At 31.4% G+C, this 13,459-nt stretch overlaps 2 protein-coding genes across 2 annotated transcripts; one reads left to right on the top strand and one right to left on the bottom strand.

The window, feature by feature from the left end:
• Positions 1 to 1,141: 1,141 nt before the first annotated feature.
• Positions 1,142 to 3,722, bottom strand: LOC130974912 (hydroxyisourate hydrolase-like). The gene is made up of 8 exons (XM_057899751.1): positions 3,662 to 3,722; positions 3,464 to 3,535; positions 3,293 to 3,380; positions 2,892 to 3,153; positions 2,725 to 2,794; positions 2,149 to 2,241; positions 1,618 to 1,708; positions 1,142 to 1,157 (listed from the first exon to the last, which is right to left on the bottom strand). Exons 1-8 carry the CDS (start codon positions 3,720 to 3,722, stop codon positions 1,142 to 1,144), a joined length of 753 nt encoding a protein of 250 aa, XP_057755734.1.
• Positions 3,723 to 9,055: 5,333 nt separating this feature from the next.
• On the top strand, positions 9,056 to 12,360 carry LOC130973582 (probable inorganic phosphate transporter 1-9). The gene is made up of 3 exons (XM_057898191.1): positions 9,056 to 9,694; positions 9,853 to 10,162; positions 11,411 to 12,360. The coding sequence occupies exons 1-3, from the start codon at positions 9,294 to 9,296 to the stop codon at positions 12,266 to 12,268; spliced, it is 1,569 nt and encodes a 522-aa protein (XP_057754174.1). The 5' UTR covers positions 9,056 to 9,293; the 3' UTR covers positions 12,269 to 12,360.
• The last annotated feature ends 1,099 nt before the right edge of the window (positions 12,361 to 13,459 follow it).

Raw genomic sequence — 13,459 nt, 5'->3', positions numbered from 1 at the left:
GGTAACAAGTTAGAGTTTGACAATTAAACCATACTCTAACACTACAAGAAAAATTATTTTTAGTGGCCATTTATTTTGCTTTTAGTGCCAATAAAAATAGCTGCTAATACATTTACCGGCAATTAGACATTAGCCGTCTTATGCTTTGCCGCTAAAAGGTTTTAGTGGCAATTATAAAATTTGCCGGTAAAGACTTTTTTAATGGCCGCAAAAAGTATATAATTTTTAGCGGCCATTTTCTTGGCAATTTATATGGCCACAAAAGTTATTCTAAAATTGCAATGTTATTCATTTTTAGCGGCTATTAGTATTGCCGCCAAAAGCCATTTTACCGGCAATTTATATAGCCACTAAAAATAATTCTAAAATTGTAATGTTATTCACTTTTATTGGCAATTACTATTGCCGCTAAAATCTTAAGACTTTTTTTAGTTATATTATACTTATTTTCTTATAAGCAACGAACTATCTTTTTTTAGAATCTTAATTATTTTTGCTAACAAATTTTATTGTTATGCATAATATAAATATACTAAAATTAAGTACTACAAAATGAGATATTTCATTAATCTCAAAATATTGATAATACAAATATAAACAAAAAATACTATAAGCCTATAACTATATCAATCCTGCAAGAACCTAAGTCGGAATTGCTGCTGATTAGCAATGAATTGTCACTTGACGAGTCATCTTCTAAAACTCTCTTTAGGTGGGTGAAACTTTGAATAGAAAAGAGAGTGCTCATGTGTATCTAGTTTGACTTGACACAAATTTTAATAAGAATTAAATAGTTAGACATTAGTATTGACAATAAAAAAGAGAGTAATGCTAATAAATAGTTAACATTTGTAACACAGTGAGAAAAACTTGTCAATAACAATTAAAAATATTTATTGAATTTAGGGACCATGAGATTACTAAGTTCATTCTGAAACCTTTCATTTACAATTTGAATGAATGAATCAATCATTAAAGGCTGCTGCAGTCTAATTAATGTGAATGTTCAAGCCTTCAATTGTAAACCTACTCAAAAGATCATTACTCGTGAAATTTTCGCACAACACCATTACTCTTTAAAAAAAAAATAAATTTATAAACATCAATTCATATATATTAAAAAGTATTTTTATGACCATAATTAATTTAGTAAGTACCTGTAAAACCAAGCCAAGAGATATGTCTTCAGGATATATGCAAACATAATTTTAATGAAACTCTGCAGAAAGCATTTCAAGCACTTAAACCAAAATTCAAATAATTCAAATACATCCATGAAAGACCATGCAAAATATTCCTTTATGTTTGATCCATCTCTGAGAAGAAAAATTTAGGATCACGTGAGAAAAATATACACACATAAAGCAATTGTGTTTTCCTTTTACGAGGGTCTAATTCATTAGCACTATGAGCCTTCTAGAATCGAACTATTCTAGTTCCAACTGAATCGGCTACTTTAAGGTAACTCGTTAGCCAAAAACTAGTTTTCACATGTTATGTAATCAAAATTTCATAAGGTCTATCTTTAACTTTTTAAATAAGCTAAATAGAGTAGTAACTCAAGAAAAATAAGCTCTCATTTTTTTTCAAACCACAAAAAACTAGCAACTGCATTACCTTATGGAATCAAGCACAGCACCAATATATACATGCAAGTATTCCACCCTTGTCACATCTTGAAGTGATGAATTTCTTTGTGTCCGTTGACCTAACAAAACAAGCCATCTGTCACACTACTTTACCAATGGCACAATGCATTATAATGATTCGCATTCCCTCTTGTTGTTGAAATAATATATGAGAGAGAGAGAGAGAGTAGAGAGAGAGAGAGAGAACCTCCGTCCTGGAAGAAATGTAGTTTCAGCTGCTAACATGGCAACAACAGTCAAAGCCTCAGGTATGCAACCATAATTATTTGCTTCCATCAAAGTTCGTGATAAGGAAGGTTCTAATGGAAGCTTTGCATAGAATTTTAGAATAAAAAATTAAAATTAAAATTAATGAATTTAGAAAGAAAATAGTGCACAAGGAACTTGTTGAAATACTCATTCATACTGACATCTCATGATGAAGATAATGACAGTAAAATGCATGATTTCTCCAGACTAATTTAAAATTCAACCAAAAAAGAAAAGGGGAAATAACTACCAGCCATTTTCTGTCCAATACTTGTAATTGCACCATTTTCATCAATAACATCAATCAGATATAATTGCTTCAAGGCATCTTGTAAGGACTCAGCTGCAGAAAAGCCAGTCATTCATTGCCAAGTTATAGTCGAGTAAAATCCACTAAATCACTAATTGTCATGGAAGATGGAACAGGAAGATTAAAATAAAGAGAAACTAAACATATGCCTTAAAATCAGTTGGGAACAGAACTTTGGGACGATAAAAAGAACAAGGGTAACAGTAGAACACCATTGAAGAAGCCATAGAAAAAATTCAAAAACTTTTGAAATAACAAGTGAAAAAAGAAAAAGAAATGAAGCAACTTACCACAATCAAATGAGAATCAATTTCAGTTATTTAACATTACTAAGAAAGAAAAAAAGAACAATTTAGTAAACTTTCAAATAAGAGAAAACAATCTTACATGAAGGAGGATTAAGAAAATCAAATTTCAGGAGAACAAAGGTAATGACGTGTGGTTATGCAACTAAGTAATCTAAATAAGGAGAACATGAGAGTAAAACAACCAGTTGAAGGTCTCTAACTTACTAACCAATAAAAAAATCACGGGCTCTTTGAGTGGCTACCCAGTCTTCATCTGTATCATTTGCAGGAAGAATAATCTAAATTCAATATAAAAAGACTATGAACTTCAATTAAGAGTTGGTATAAGTAACTAAGTCAAAGCTTTTTCCTTTGCAACAAGTAAATACTATATACCTTATACTTTCTTCTATACAATCTCACTACTGAAGAATGTGATAGCAAAATATGATGAACTGCCAAGTAAGGCTCAGTTATGGAGTCACCCCTACTGCTGTTATATTTCTGGAAAAATGGGGGCGAATATCGTGTAGGTGGGGTTGTTCCTTGATCATAACCACCTATGGTGAACACGTTCGGCTCGTTCATAGTATTCCAATATAAGACTCTGTCACCGAACTCTCTGAAACACACTTCTGCATAATTTATGAAGTCTCTTCTGTATTCGCATTCAAGTGATTTTTATATTCATATTTCTCACTTCTTTCTACAGTTGTAAAATAAGCAATTGTGTCTCAAGCACAAGAGTTTCACTGATTAATTCAAACAACAATGTATACAAGGGTTCATTAACATACATGATTTTAGGACTAATCCATCCCCCATATTCATCTTTGAGTGCCTGTGGAAGATCATAATTGTGTAGTGTTACATGTGGTTGGATTCCTGCTTAATGGAAAGAAGGAACATATCAGTTGAAGAAGTAGCAATATATGGTATTTCAAATTAAGAAAACTCATCATATTTACCACTACTAATGAGTTCATTGATGAGATTGTTATAGAATTTCAATCCCTTGGGATTGATGAGTCCTCTACCATCTGGGAAGAAAGAAAGAAGGAAAAAGCATTTTTTAAAGGCTTTACTATAGAAACTAATACATAACATAAATTAAATTTCAACGTTTCTCATTACAAACACAAGTTTGCGTTAGGAGTATTATATACTTGGAATCAATCTTGACCAAGAAATGGATAACCTATAGGCATCAAGGCCTGTTCCCACCATGAGTTTCACATCTTCCTGCAACATAAAATCATCAGAAATGGTTGAAGCTCCAGCTAGCATTTTCTCAAACACATTATGTTCATATTCTCAATTTTTCACAAATTATAAAAGAAAAAATCACAATGTAAGCAAATAATGGAAGGAATGCGTATTAGTGTATTATTAACCTTATATTTGTGGCTGATATAAATTCAACCTAAATGAAAACAAGCGTGAGTGCGTGACTTAAAATAAAAGGAATCAAAGGAACAATTAACAATAATTGAGAAGATAAGTAAACAAAGAAGACTAAAGCGTAAGGTTGACCTGTTCAACCATTCTATGCTTGAGAATGGTGGATTTAGCCATGACCTTAATGGCAATGCTGTCTTCGGTGTCGGTGTTCTTGGCGAATGTACCTTCGGCGATTCCTCACCTTCTTTATTGTTTCGAACAGAGAGAGAGAGAGAGAGAGAGAGAGAGAGAGAGAGAGAGAGAGAGAGAGAGAGAGAGAGAGAGAGAGAGAGAGAGAGAGAGAGGAGGAGGAGGAGGAGGAACGATGAGAGCTAAGAAGAGTTCGGCGATAAGAAGAGTGTGATGACACTCACAGTCTGTCTCCGTCGGCAGCAACAGCACCCACTACCGGAGGAGAAGAGTTCGGCGATGAAGGATGGTGATGGTGAGTGTGTTTAGGGTTAGGTTGCTAAGAGAAAGGGGGTGTCCGTGAATTTTGTTCTTCTCTCTCTAATTGTTATAAAAAAAGATTTTAATAAAACTAATACTAGCCATAATACAATGGCCATTAAAAACTTTTTATTAAAAGTACTTTTTTTTATATGTTAATAAAAATAATATTAGCCATAGTATTATGGCCACTAAAAACTTTTTATTATAGTTTTATTATATTGTTAGTGGCAATAATAATAATTGCCATGATAATATATAATATTAATGGCAAATATATAATAGTCACAAAAAATAACTTAAACATAAAAAATAGTGGCCATTGTATTATTGCCGCTAAAAGTTTGTCGCTAAAACTAATTATTCTTGTAGTGTAAGACTTAACCAAGAGCTGAAAAGATGGAAGGAATTATACTTTGTTCTTCTAAGGTTCTTAGTAAAAATATATTACTTCATACTATTTGGGTCGTTGAGGAGTGTTGCTAGACGCCAACCTTAATTAGTAAATTTAGTACGACTAATTTACTACGTACCCGCTTAGTATTGAACCTATGGGGTCACACACTAAAGAGTGTTCTAATCTTTGTTATAGAATTATTTAATTATTATTTTTATTTTATCAAATAAATAATTATATAATCAAATGGAATATTATTATATTTTTTGCTAGCACCAAGGATTACCATTTATTAAAGGTAAAGGAATAACGAGTACTAAGAATACATTTATGTGCATAGAGGTAAAGGAATAAAACCCATGTGTTTTATTCTCTCTTTCTTATCACTATCCTGTACTCTTGACATACATATATATAGTATGAGATTTATTATTGATTTTAAATTTGAATCTCAATTCAAATTTAAATCATATCTTGAAATTCTAAATCTGAATCCTTTAAATTTATGAATCATATCATAACTTCATTTGAAAACAGAATCAATTAGGATCTCATCCAAATTTAGAAATAGAATAATTAATTATTCTCAAATCTCATTTAATATTCTCAATTATCATACTATTATTATATTCTTGGTGCTATCAAAAAATATAATAATATTCCATTTGAATTAATATAATTATTTATTTGATCAAATCAAAATAACAATTAAATAATTCTATAGCAAAGATTAGAACACTCGTTAGTGTGTGACCCCATAGGTTCAATACTAAGCGGGTAGTAAATTAGTCGTACTAAATTTACTAATCAAGGTTGGCGTTTAACAACACTCCTCAACGACCTGATAATATGAAGTAATATATTTTTACTAAGAACCTTAGAAGAACAAAGTATAATTCCTTCCATCTTTTCAACTCTTGGTTAACCCTTAGAGTATGGTTTAATTGTCAAACTTTAACTTGTTACCATTATTATAATGAACTGTGAATGACTTAAAAAACTCATTTCTTCATTCATTCAATCCCCTTGGCCAATGTTTTATTCATCTCAGTCATTATAATCATAGAGTTGAAACTCTTTACCAAGAGTTGACGGATTCCTTATTGACTAATAATTAATTCTACAAGTATTTGAATTATACCCAATATCCATTCAACTAGCACCCTTGGGTATTAGGTGTCCGGAATCAAAGTATAATAAATACATTATTAATTACTATGACATTCGCAGGTCAAAAGAAACTCTATTACTATGTTCATCTTGAGAATATCCTATTGACAAATATACGGTAATTATAACCATTAGGAATTCTCAAAGTGAGTCAGTTCAATGGTCATATCTCTATATGCTCCATCTATATATATAATTTAATAAATGAGATCTATTAATCTTCATTCAATGAAGACCATTATATATATATATATATATATATATATATATATATATATATATATATATATAGAGAGAGAGAGAGAGAGAGAGAGAGAGATCTTTTTAGATTATTAATGTCCTTTTTAATAATCCTATGATCAAGAATAATTTAGATTAAATTATAAAAGATTTATCTCTCAATATTATGATCACTATCACAATGATAAATCTTTAAATTTAATCAAGGACCTTATTATATAAATATTTTAATATAATAACATAACAAATTATTTGACACATAATTGATTGAATTGTGGTCATATTATTTATTCCCAACAATCTCCCACTTGCACGAGAGCCAATCATGATAGATTGAATCTTGGGCATACTATTATCACAATATTTGCATTTATATTCTTCAAATAAGCCCTTTTATCATGATATTGAAATTGAGTTTTTCATTTAAGTTGATGCTGTTGTGATTCCAAATTTAACCATCGGTGGAACATGCTTTTGATGCTAATTGACATCAATTATAACAAGTATTGTTAGTACTCTTCATTTTCCTACGTATGATTACTAATCTTGAAGAACTTTTATCAGCCATTTTAATGTAGTTGAAGATATCAATTTGTCTATTTTCTATGATTGAAGGAAGTAAGAAGAAATTATTATAACTGATAATAGCTGAGGACTATGATAGTGATGAGGATAAAGATGACACTTAGAATTAGAGCTGATATTTTTAGTATGGTTGAACAATATATTGAGGATTATAGTTGATGTATCAATATATTTTATTTATGTTTTGAATTGACTTACTTGTTTATAGTATTTTTCTAGTTTGATAATATAATAAACTTATTTATTTTTTGAAATACTATGAATGTTCGAATACAAATGAAAATTCGTCTTGATTAAATTTATATTTATTTTGTATGAAATCAAATTTATTTTATAATAAAAAAATTTTTAAAAAAATTCTGTTTTACTTTACTAACGAATTTACAGACGAAAAATTTGTCTATATTCAGAGTTGTGAATACTATTACAGACTTCAATTACCAACAGAAAAATTTGTCAAAAATTTTGACTGTAGTTATCGATAAAAAATCTGTCGAAAAGTTTGACACTAGTTACCGACAGAAAATTGTCAAAAAATCTAACTTTTTTAGCGAAATGGTGGGACGATTACCGTAGAAAAATCGGTCGGTAAAAGAGAAAAATATATTGGTAAAATATCGATGAAAAAAATCTGTCGGTAAATAATTTTCAATAAAGATTTTATTGATGGACAAAATTTGTCAGTAACCAAATATCTGTTTGTAATGAAGACCAAATATGTTCATAAATCTGTCTATAATAAGCAGTTTTTTAGTAGCGCCATAACAAGATGTAACGTACTCTAGCCAAACACATCAAAACATCTATAAAGAGTGTTAGAAATATAACCATGCATGTGCCTCTCTTATTAGCTTAAGTTTTTGGGGGATAACATCATGACAGAAATCAGAGCTTTAAAGGGTGTTCATGAATCGGATCACATTCACAAATTCGCGGTATTTATCCACATCGGATTTGTAATTTGCGGATATGACTTTATTTACACTCTAATTGAATCGGATTATGAATATTACATCTATATCCGCAGACGGCGGATCCGATCTGCATATCTGCGAACTCGCACCAAATAATAAATAAAAAATAATATATGTTGTATTTATGTTTTATTTAAATTAATAATTATTATTTATATACATTGTATTATTTTATTTTTGTTATTTTAAAAAGTTAGTTTATTAATAGGAGTAAACATATTTAAAGAAGTGAAAAAATAGATTCTATTAGAGTAAACAATAGATTTTAATTTATTGATTTTTTTAATAGAAATAAGTTTTTTAATATAAATTTATTGTGCAGATATATTCGATATCCGATTCGATCTGATACGTAAATATTCAAATCGGATCCAAGGATAAAAAATACAGATATTGTGTCTAATTCAATAGTTTAGTGAGGATTGAGTTAAGATTTTGACCATATCCAATTCGCAAACATCCCTAATAAAAATTTTTATAACCGAAAGATCTAGAATTTAATTCTTGTTGACCTTTAAAAAAAATTTAACATAACATAAATAAAAAAGAAATGAAAGACTTGTGCAAAAATTTACCCAAATTTAAATTATATTTTTTTATTTGTCTAAATTTAAAAAAAAAATGCTTCTATAGGACATAGAAAAAGTATTAAAAATTATTAAAAAAATATGCCAAGTTTTTGCAAACGCCGGCAATTAGAACTCACAAGTCACAAGCTTAAAATGAATTTAAGGATGATTGTGATCCGCATCTTTAGTGGAATAATTTTCCTTTAACATTTCTTGGATGGAATAATACAATTCCAAGTTTGACTATCAAAAGCCAAATGGTTCACATACATGATGGCTAATCTCATTTCCTAGTAAGCTTCCTAATGTATACTAATATTATTTGATTAATGTATAGTACACGCTTGTCGTTTCGTCACTTGTCACACTTTCTTTCTCTTCCACACAATTTCAAATTCCTAAATAATAACAAAGGCTACAGGTTAGTTAAATAATAATAATATACAATAAAAAATATAAAATACCAATATACTATTAATTTATTATCAATAATAATTAATTATTATATTTTAAATATATATATAAAGATATATATTCACGAAATACATTTATAAAAATATTTTTATAAGATATAATCATAAAAAAATATTTTTATTAAACACATTTATAAAAATACTTCTATTAAACATAATCATAAACAAAAATAGGCAGAAATTTAGCGGAATTGATATAATAAATACCTCTCAAACAACTAAGCAAGACAACAATTAAAACTGAAATTCCTATGCTCAACAAAACATTGACCTATACCCCTCGTATATATATAGAATCACTCCTTTAATTTTTTGCTTACTTCTCTCCCTAGCTATATGTCTGTTTATTTCACTCCACAAAACTCTAGAGCCGTTGGAATAATAATGGCAAAAAAGCCCTATAACTCAACACTTCAACACACACAAAGATAGATCTATCTTTAATTTGGTAGTTGAAATTCTTGTGAAGTAGTTGAACTTAAGTGCAAATATTATAGGTGATGGCGAGAAAGAAGTTGAAGGTGCTTTCAGCTCTTGACACGGCAAAGACACAATACTATCACTTCAAGGCCATTATAGTTGCCGGGATGGGTCTCTTCACCGATGCCTATGACCTCTTCTCCATCACCCTTATCACCAAGATGATCGGAAGGGTCTACTACGACGACCGTGCCGGAAACAGGCAATATGTAACCCCGCCGGTGATTGTGTCTGCCTTGGTGGCCGTTGCCCTACTAGGAACGGCCATCGGGCAAGTTGTGTTTGGTAGACTCGGCGACCTTAAAGGACGTCGCCGGGTCTACGGGCTTGCTTTGTTGCTAATGGTGTTTGGCTCCTTGGGCAGTGGTTTCTCCATTTGTATCAAAAGAACATGCGTTCTCCTCAGTCTAGGTCTCTTCAGGTTAATTTAATTATTTATGTCAACAAAAAAATTAAAAACTTCACATACTATTATCAAATTATCTAACGATTCTTAACTAGTCTCCAAAAACCTTTCAAGTTTTACTTCAAATTAATTAATTAGATGATTATTGTTGATTAATAATGTGAATCAATCAGGTTCTTGCTGGGGCTAGGGATTGGAGGAGACTACCCTCTTTCATCAACAATCATGTCTGAATTTGCCAACAAAAAGACAAGAGGCTCTTTTATAGCGGCGGTTTTTTCCATGCAAGGTTTCGGCATATTAGCAAGCGCCACCGTCACCATAGTGGTGTCTTCCATATTCCGCCACGCCCCCGGTGCTAAGGAAAAACAACACACGGCGGCAGCAGCCGACTTCGCATGGAGGTTGATCCTCATGCTGGGGTCAGTCCCGGCGGCGTTGACTTACTACTGGCGAATGATGATGCCCGAAACTGCCAGGTACCTACCTACCTACCTCACTCTTTTCTTCTTTGACCTTGACTTTTAGCATTGACTTTCACTGTGTTCATTCAATTCGATGTTATCAAGCAAGTTCCTCTAATAATATTTATGAAAATTGATTAATTAAAAACAATCTGTAATTAAATTAATTATTATGACTTGAATTTGTGAAGATTATTGACGAACTATTGACAATGACTCTTGATGTGAAACCCTACTAAGTTGTATTTTCTTTAATTTAATAACTCTCTCTTCATTTTATACATTGATAAGTTGTTTTATTTATTTATTTATTTTGGATTAAACGATTTATAAGTATGGAATAAAAATATAAAATGGGGCCATGAGTACACCGTTCCATATAGTAATCATTAGTGCTTGTCTTAGGGCGCGGCCATTATTAGGAGCTAATTGATTAATCAACAACGATTTAGTCAAAGAAGATATATATTATATTATACAATAATCACGGGGATATAGATGTTCATGTCTTTAAGTAAAATTCCGCATTCATCAACAAGTTTGATTAAGCTATAATAATAATAACTAATAAGAATGAAATCACCGTACGGTCCACATATAGTAGAAAACTGCAAGGTTGATTAACTTAATTTAGAGTCTTTGTTAAAGGGGCCTGATCACTTGGACCTGAAATACATGCCTTGCTGCTTATATCGCTAGGTATCTTTTTAATACAACAAATACATTACATTGTAGATTTCTTTGCTGGGGAAATTACTCATCAATTGGCAGCAAGCAAGTGGCTACATACTAATAAGGAAAGGAAGGGAAACTAAACACTGTTCACTCTTTTCTTATGTTCAATAATGATACGTTCTACAATTGGCTTCTCATTAGTTGACACTTTCATTTTATTTTTCTTTTCTTAAATTTGTTTATCTGAAAAATGCATATAGCATTATTTACGTGAATACACAACAACTATGTTAATTATTAGCCACAAAATTAATTACCAGGATAAAATACACATTAAAAAAATTAAACTATATTATACATTGCTGATTTTAGTGTGCAAATTGTATTTTTAAATAGACAATATGAGATATCTTTTAATCTTTCTTCTGGTTAACTTATTTAATTTCATAGCATATATCTTTGGAGAATTAAAAGGATATCGTGTGTAATAACTAGGTTTTACTCTTCAAATAGATTTGTATCCATGAACACCTTTGTATAATAATTAGCAAATGAGTAGTACTAAGACCAAATTACTAATTTGATAAGGTACACAGCATTAGTGGAAAATAATGTGATGCAAGCAGCAAAGGACATGGAAAAAGTTATGGATATCTCCATCACCCAGATTATCGAAGAAACTTCACCAACTTCATCAGTCTCATCACATTCTGACTACTCACTCTTTTCCAAGGAATTCTTTCGTCGACATGGCCGCGACCTCTTTGCGTGTTCCTTCAACTGGTTTCTAGTGGACATTGTGTTCTACAGCAGCAACCTCTTCCAATCTCATATATACAGAATCAAACTCAAAGACAAACTCCATCTTGACGTGTATCAAGAAGCCATTGATACCGCTAAGCTCCAAGCAATCATTGCTGTTTGTTCCACCATCCCCGGCTACTTCTTCTCGGTGTATTTCATCGACCGTGTCGGAAGAGTTAAGATCCAAATGATGGGTTTCTTTTTCATGGCATTGGCGTTTTTCGCTATGGGAGTTCCTTATTATTCATATTGGACCACTGATGATGGAAACAAGCCTAGGGATAACGGTTTCTTGGTCCTCTATGGGGTCGCATTCTTCTTCGCCAATTTCGGACCCAACACGACGACTTTTATCGTCCCGGCCGAGCTTTTTCCGGCTAGGTTTAGGTCGACGTGCCATGGGATTTCTGGAGCAGTTGGCAAGATGGGTGCAATCATTGGATCAGTAGGATTTCTTTGGGCTTCTCGCGACCAGAAGGAGCGAGATCAAGATGGGGTTCATGTGGTTGGAATTGGAATGGTGGCTTCTTTGTGCATGCTTGGAGGGGTTTGCTTGGTGGGCGTGGTTACCACCTTTTTGTTTACCAAGGAAACCATGGGAAGGTCCTTGGAAGAGAATGAGTGCGAGTCTGAAGAGATTACATAAAGTTAACGGCTCATTACTCATTTCAAAATATCTATACATAATTAAAAATGTTAAATAATTTAATATATTTTTACATCTTATTTATTATTGAATTTCTTTATACATTGTAAAATCTACCCTACAAATGTTTATTGTGTTACATGTTAATTTGTGATTTTGCCAGTTGAGTTAGCTTTGGTTAGCAAGTTAAGAGATGAGTTGTCATATTCTGAATATTATTCATTCATTCATTTTAGTAAATGCCCCTTTTCTCATCATCATCATCAGTTTGTCTCAAATTCCGTCTCTAAGATTAACATTTCACTATATTATATAAAGGTGTTTGCTATGGTACGATAATAAATTTATACATATCGATATATTTAAAATATAGACAAATAACAATAAAATATGTGGAATTTATTTTCTACGTCAGTATTTAAATTTTTTAAAAAGTATATATATATTATATCACTATTTTTATTAAAATACCCTTTGAATTAAATATAAATAAAAAATATTTTTTTGTTTAGTTTTATAAAAAGATTTAAATATCCTTTTTTGTATATGTTAGACAAAAATTACTCTTTTAGATTAATTAAATTATTTAATTTTATAGTTTCAAAATTTAAATAATCTAAAAAACAAAAATAAAACACATTTAATAAAATTATTTGTCTCTTCGTAAATTCTAATCAATCATTCATACAAAAAAAAATATTAAATAAATTTAAAAAATACGAAACAAAATCATTTTGTTCTTTGGTTTGTTGGCTTCTTACCTAACCTTCATCTTTAATTATTCATACAAAAAAATGTCATCTGAAAAACTGAGAAAAAAATAAAAGAAAAGAGTTTCATGTCTTCATCTTTTTGGGTTTCTCACCAGCACACTCTCAATGAAGGTCTCTCTCATTCCCAATTTTGAGATTCAAACTCTTTCTTCTCTCTCATTGCATTGCCACTAGAGTCTCTCTCAGTCTCACTAGAGTCTCTACTCCTTCACACTCACCGGCGTCTCGTTGCTCCTCTCGTCTCGTCACCAGCATTTCAACGTCTCACGGCCTTTCCTGGGCTCCTCCTCGCCGGCGACAGAAGCAACTCGTCGTCGTCTTCTGGTTTCAAGTACTCACCGTCGCGAGTCGCCGTGGATCGTGGACCGTCATAGGGTCGTCACTTTCTTCGTCGCTCGTCCTCTTCATCACCGAGTTG

The sequence above is a fragment of the Arachis stenosperma genome, chromosome 4 (assembly GCF_014773155.1).
Source record: "Arachis stenosperma cultivar V10309 chromosome 4, arast.V10309.gnm1.PFL2, whole genome shotgun sequence".
Classification (NCBI taxonomy): Eukaryota; Viridiplantae; Streptophyta; class Magnoliopsida; order Fabales; family Fabaceae; genus Arachis; species Arachis stenosperma.
Note: the sequence above shows the minus strand (reverse complement) of the source record. Positions and strands in the feature narration are given on the sequence as shown.

Bases quoted from the DNA above. Each gene is read 5' to 3' on its own strand.
- LOC130974912 (XM_057899751.1), bottom strand. From the start codon at position 3,722: ATGGTGGGAACAGGCCTTGATGCCTATAGGTTATCCATTTCTTGGTCA. The intron at 2,795-2,891 runs GTATATAGTATT...TATTGAATTTAG, and splicing joins TGTATAGAAGAAAGTATAAG to ATTATTCTTCCTGCAAATGA. The intron at 1,709-2,148 runs GTAGTTATTTCC...TTGTTTTGTTAG, and splicing joins TATTGGACAGAAAATGGCTG to GTCAACGGACACAAAGAAAT.
- LOC130973582 (XM_057898191.1), top strand. From the start codon at position 9,294: ATGGCGAGAAAGAAGTTGAAGGTGCTTTCAGCTCTTGACACGGCAAAG. The intron at 9,695-9,852 runs GTTAATTTAATT...TGAATCAATCAG, and splicing joins CTCAGTCTAGGTCTCTTCAG to GTTCTTGCTGGGGCTAGGGA. The intron at 10,163-11,410 runs CTACCTACCTAC...TTGATAAGGTAC, and splicing joins TGCCCGAAACTGCCAGGTAC to ACAGCATTAGTGGAAAATAA.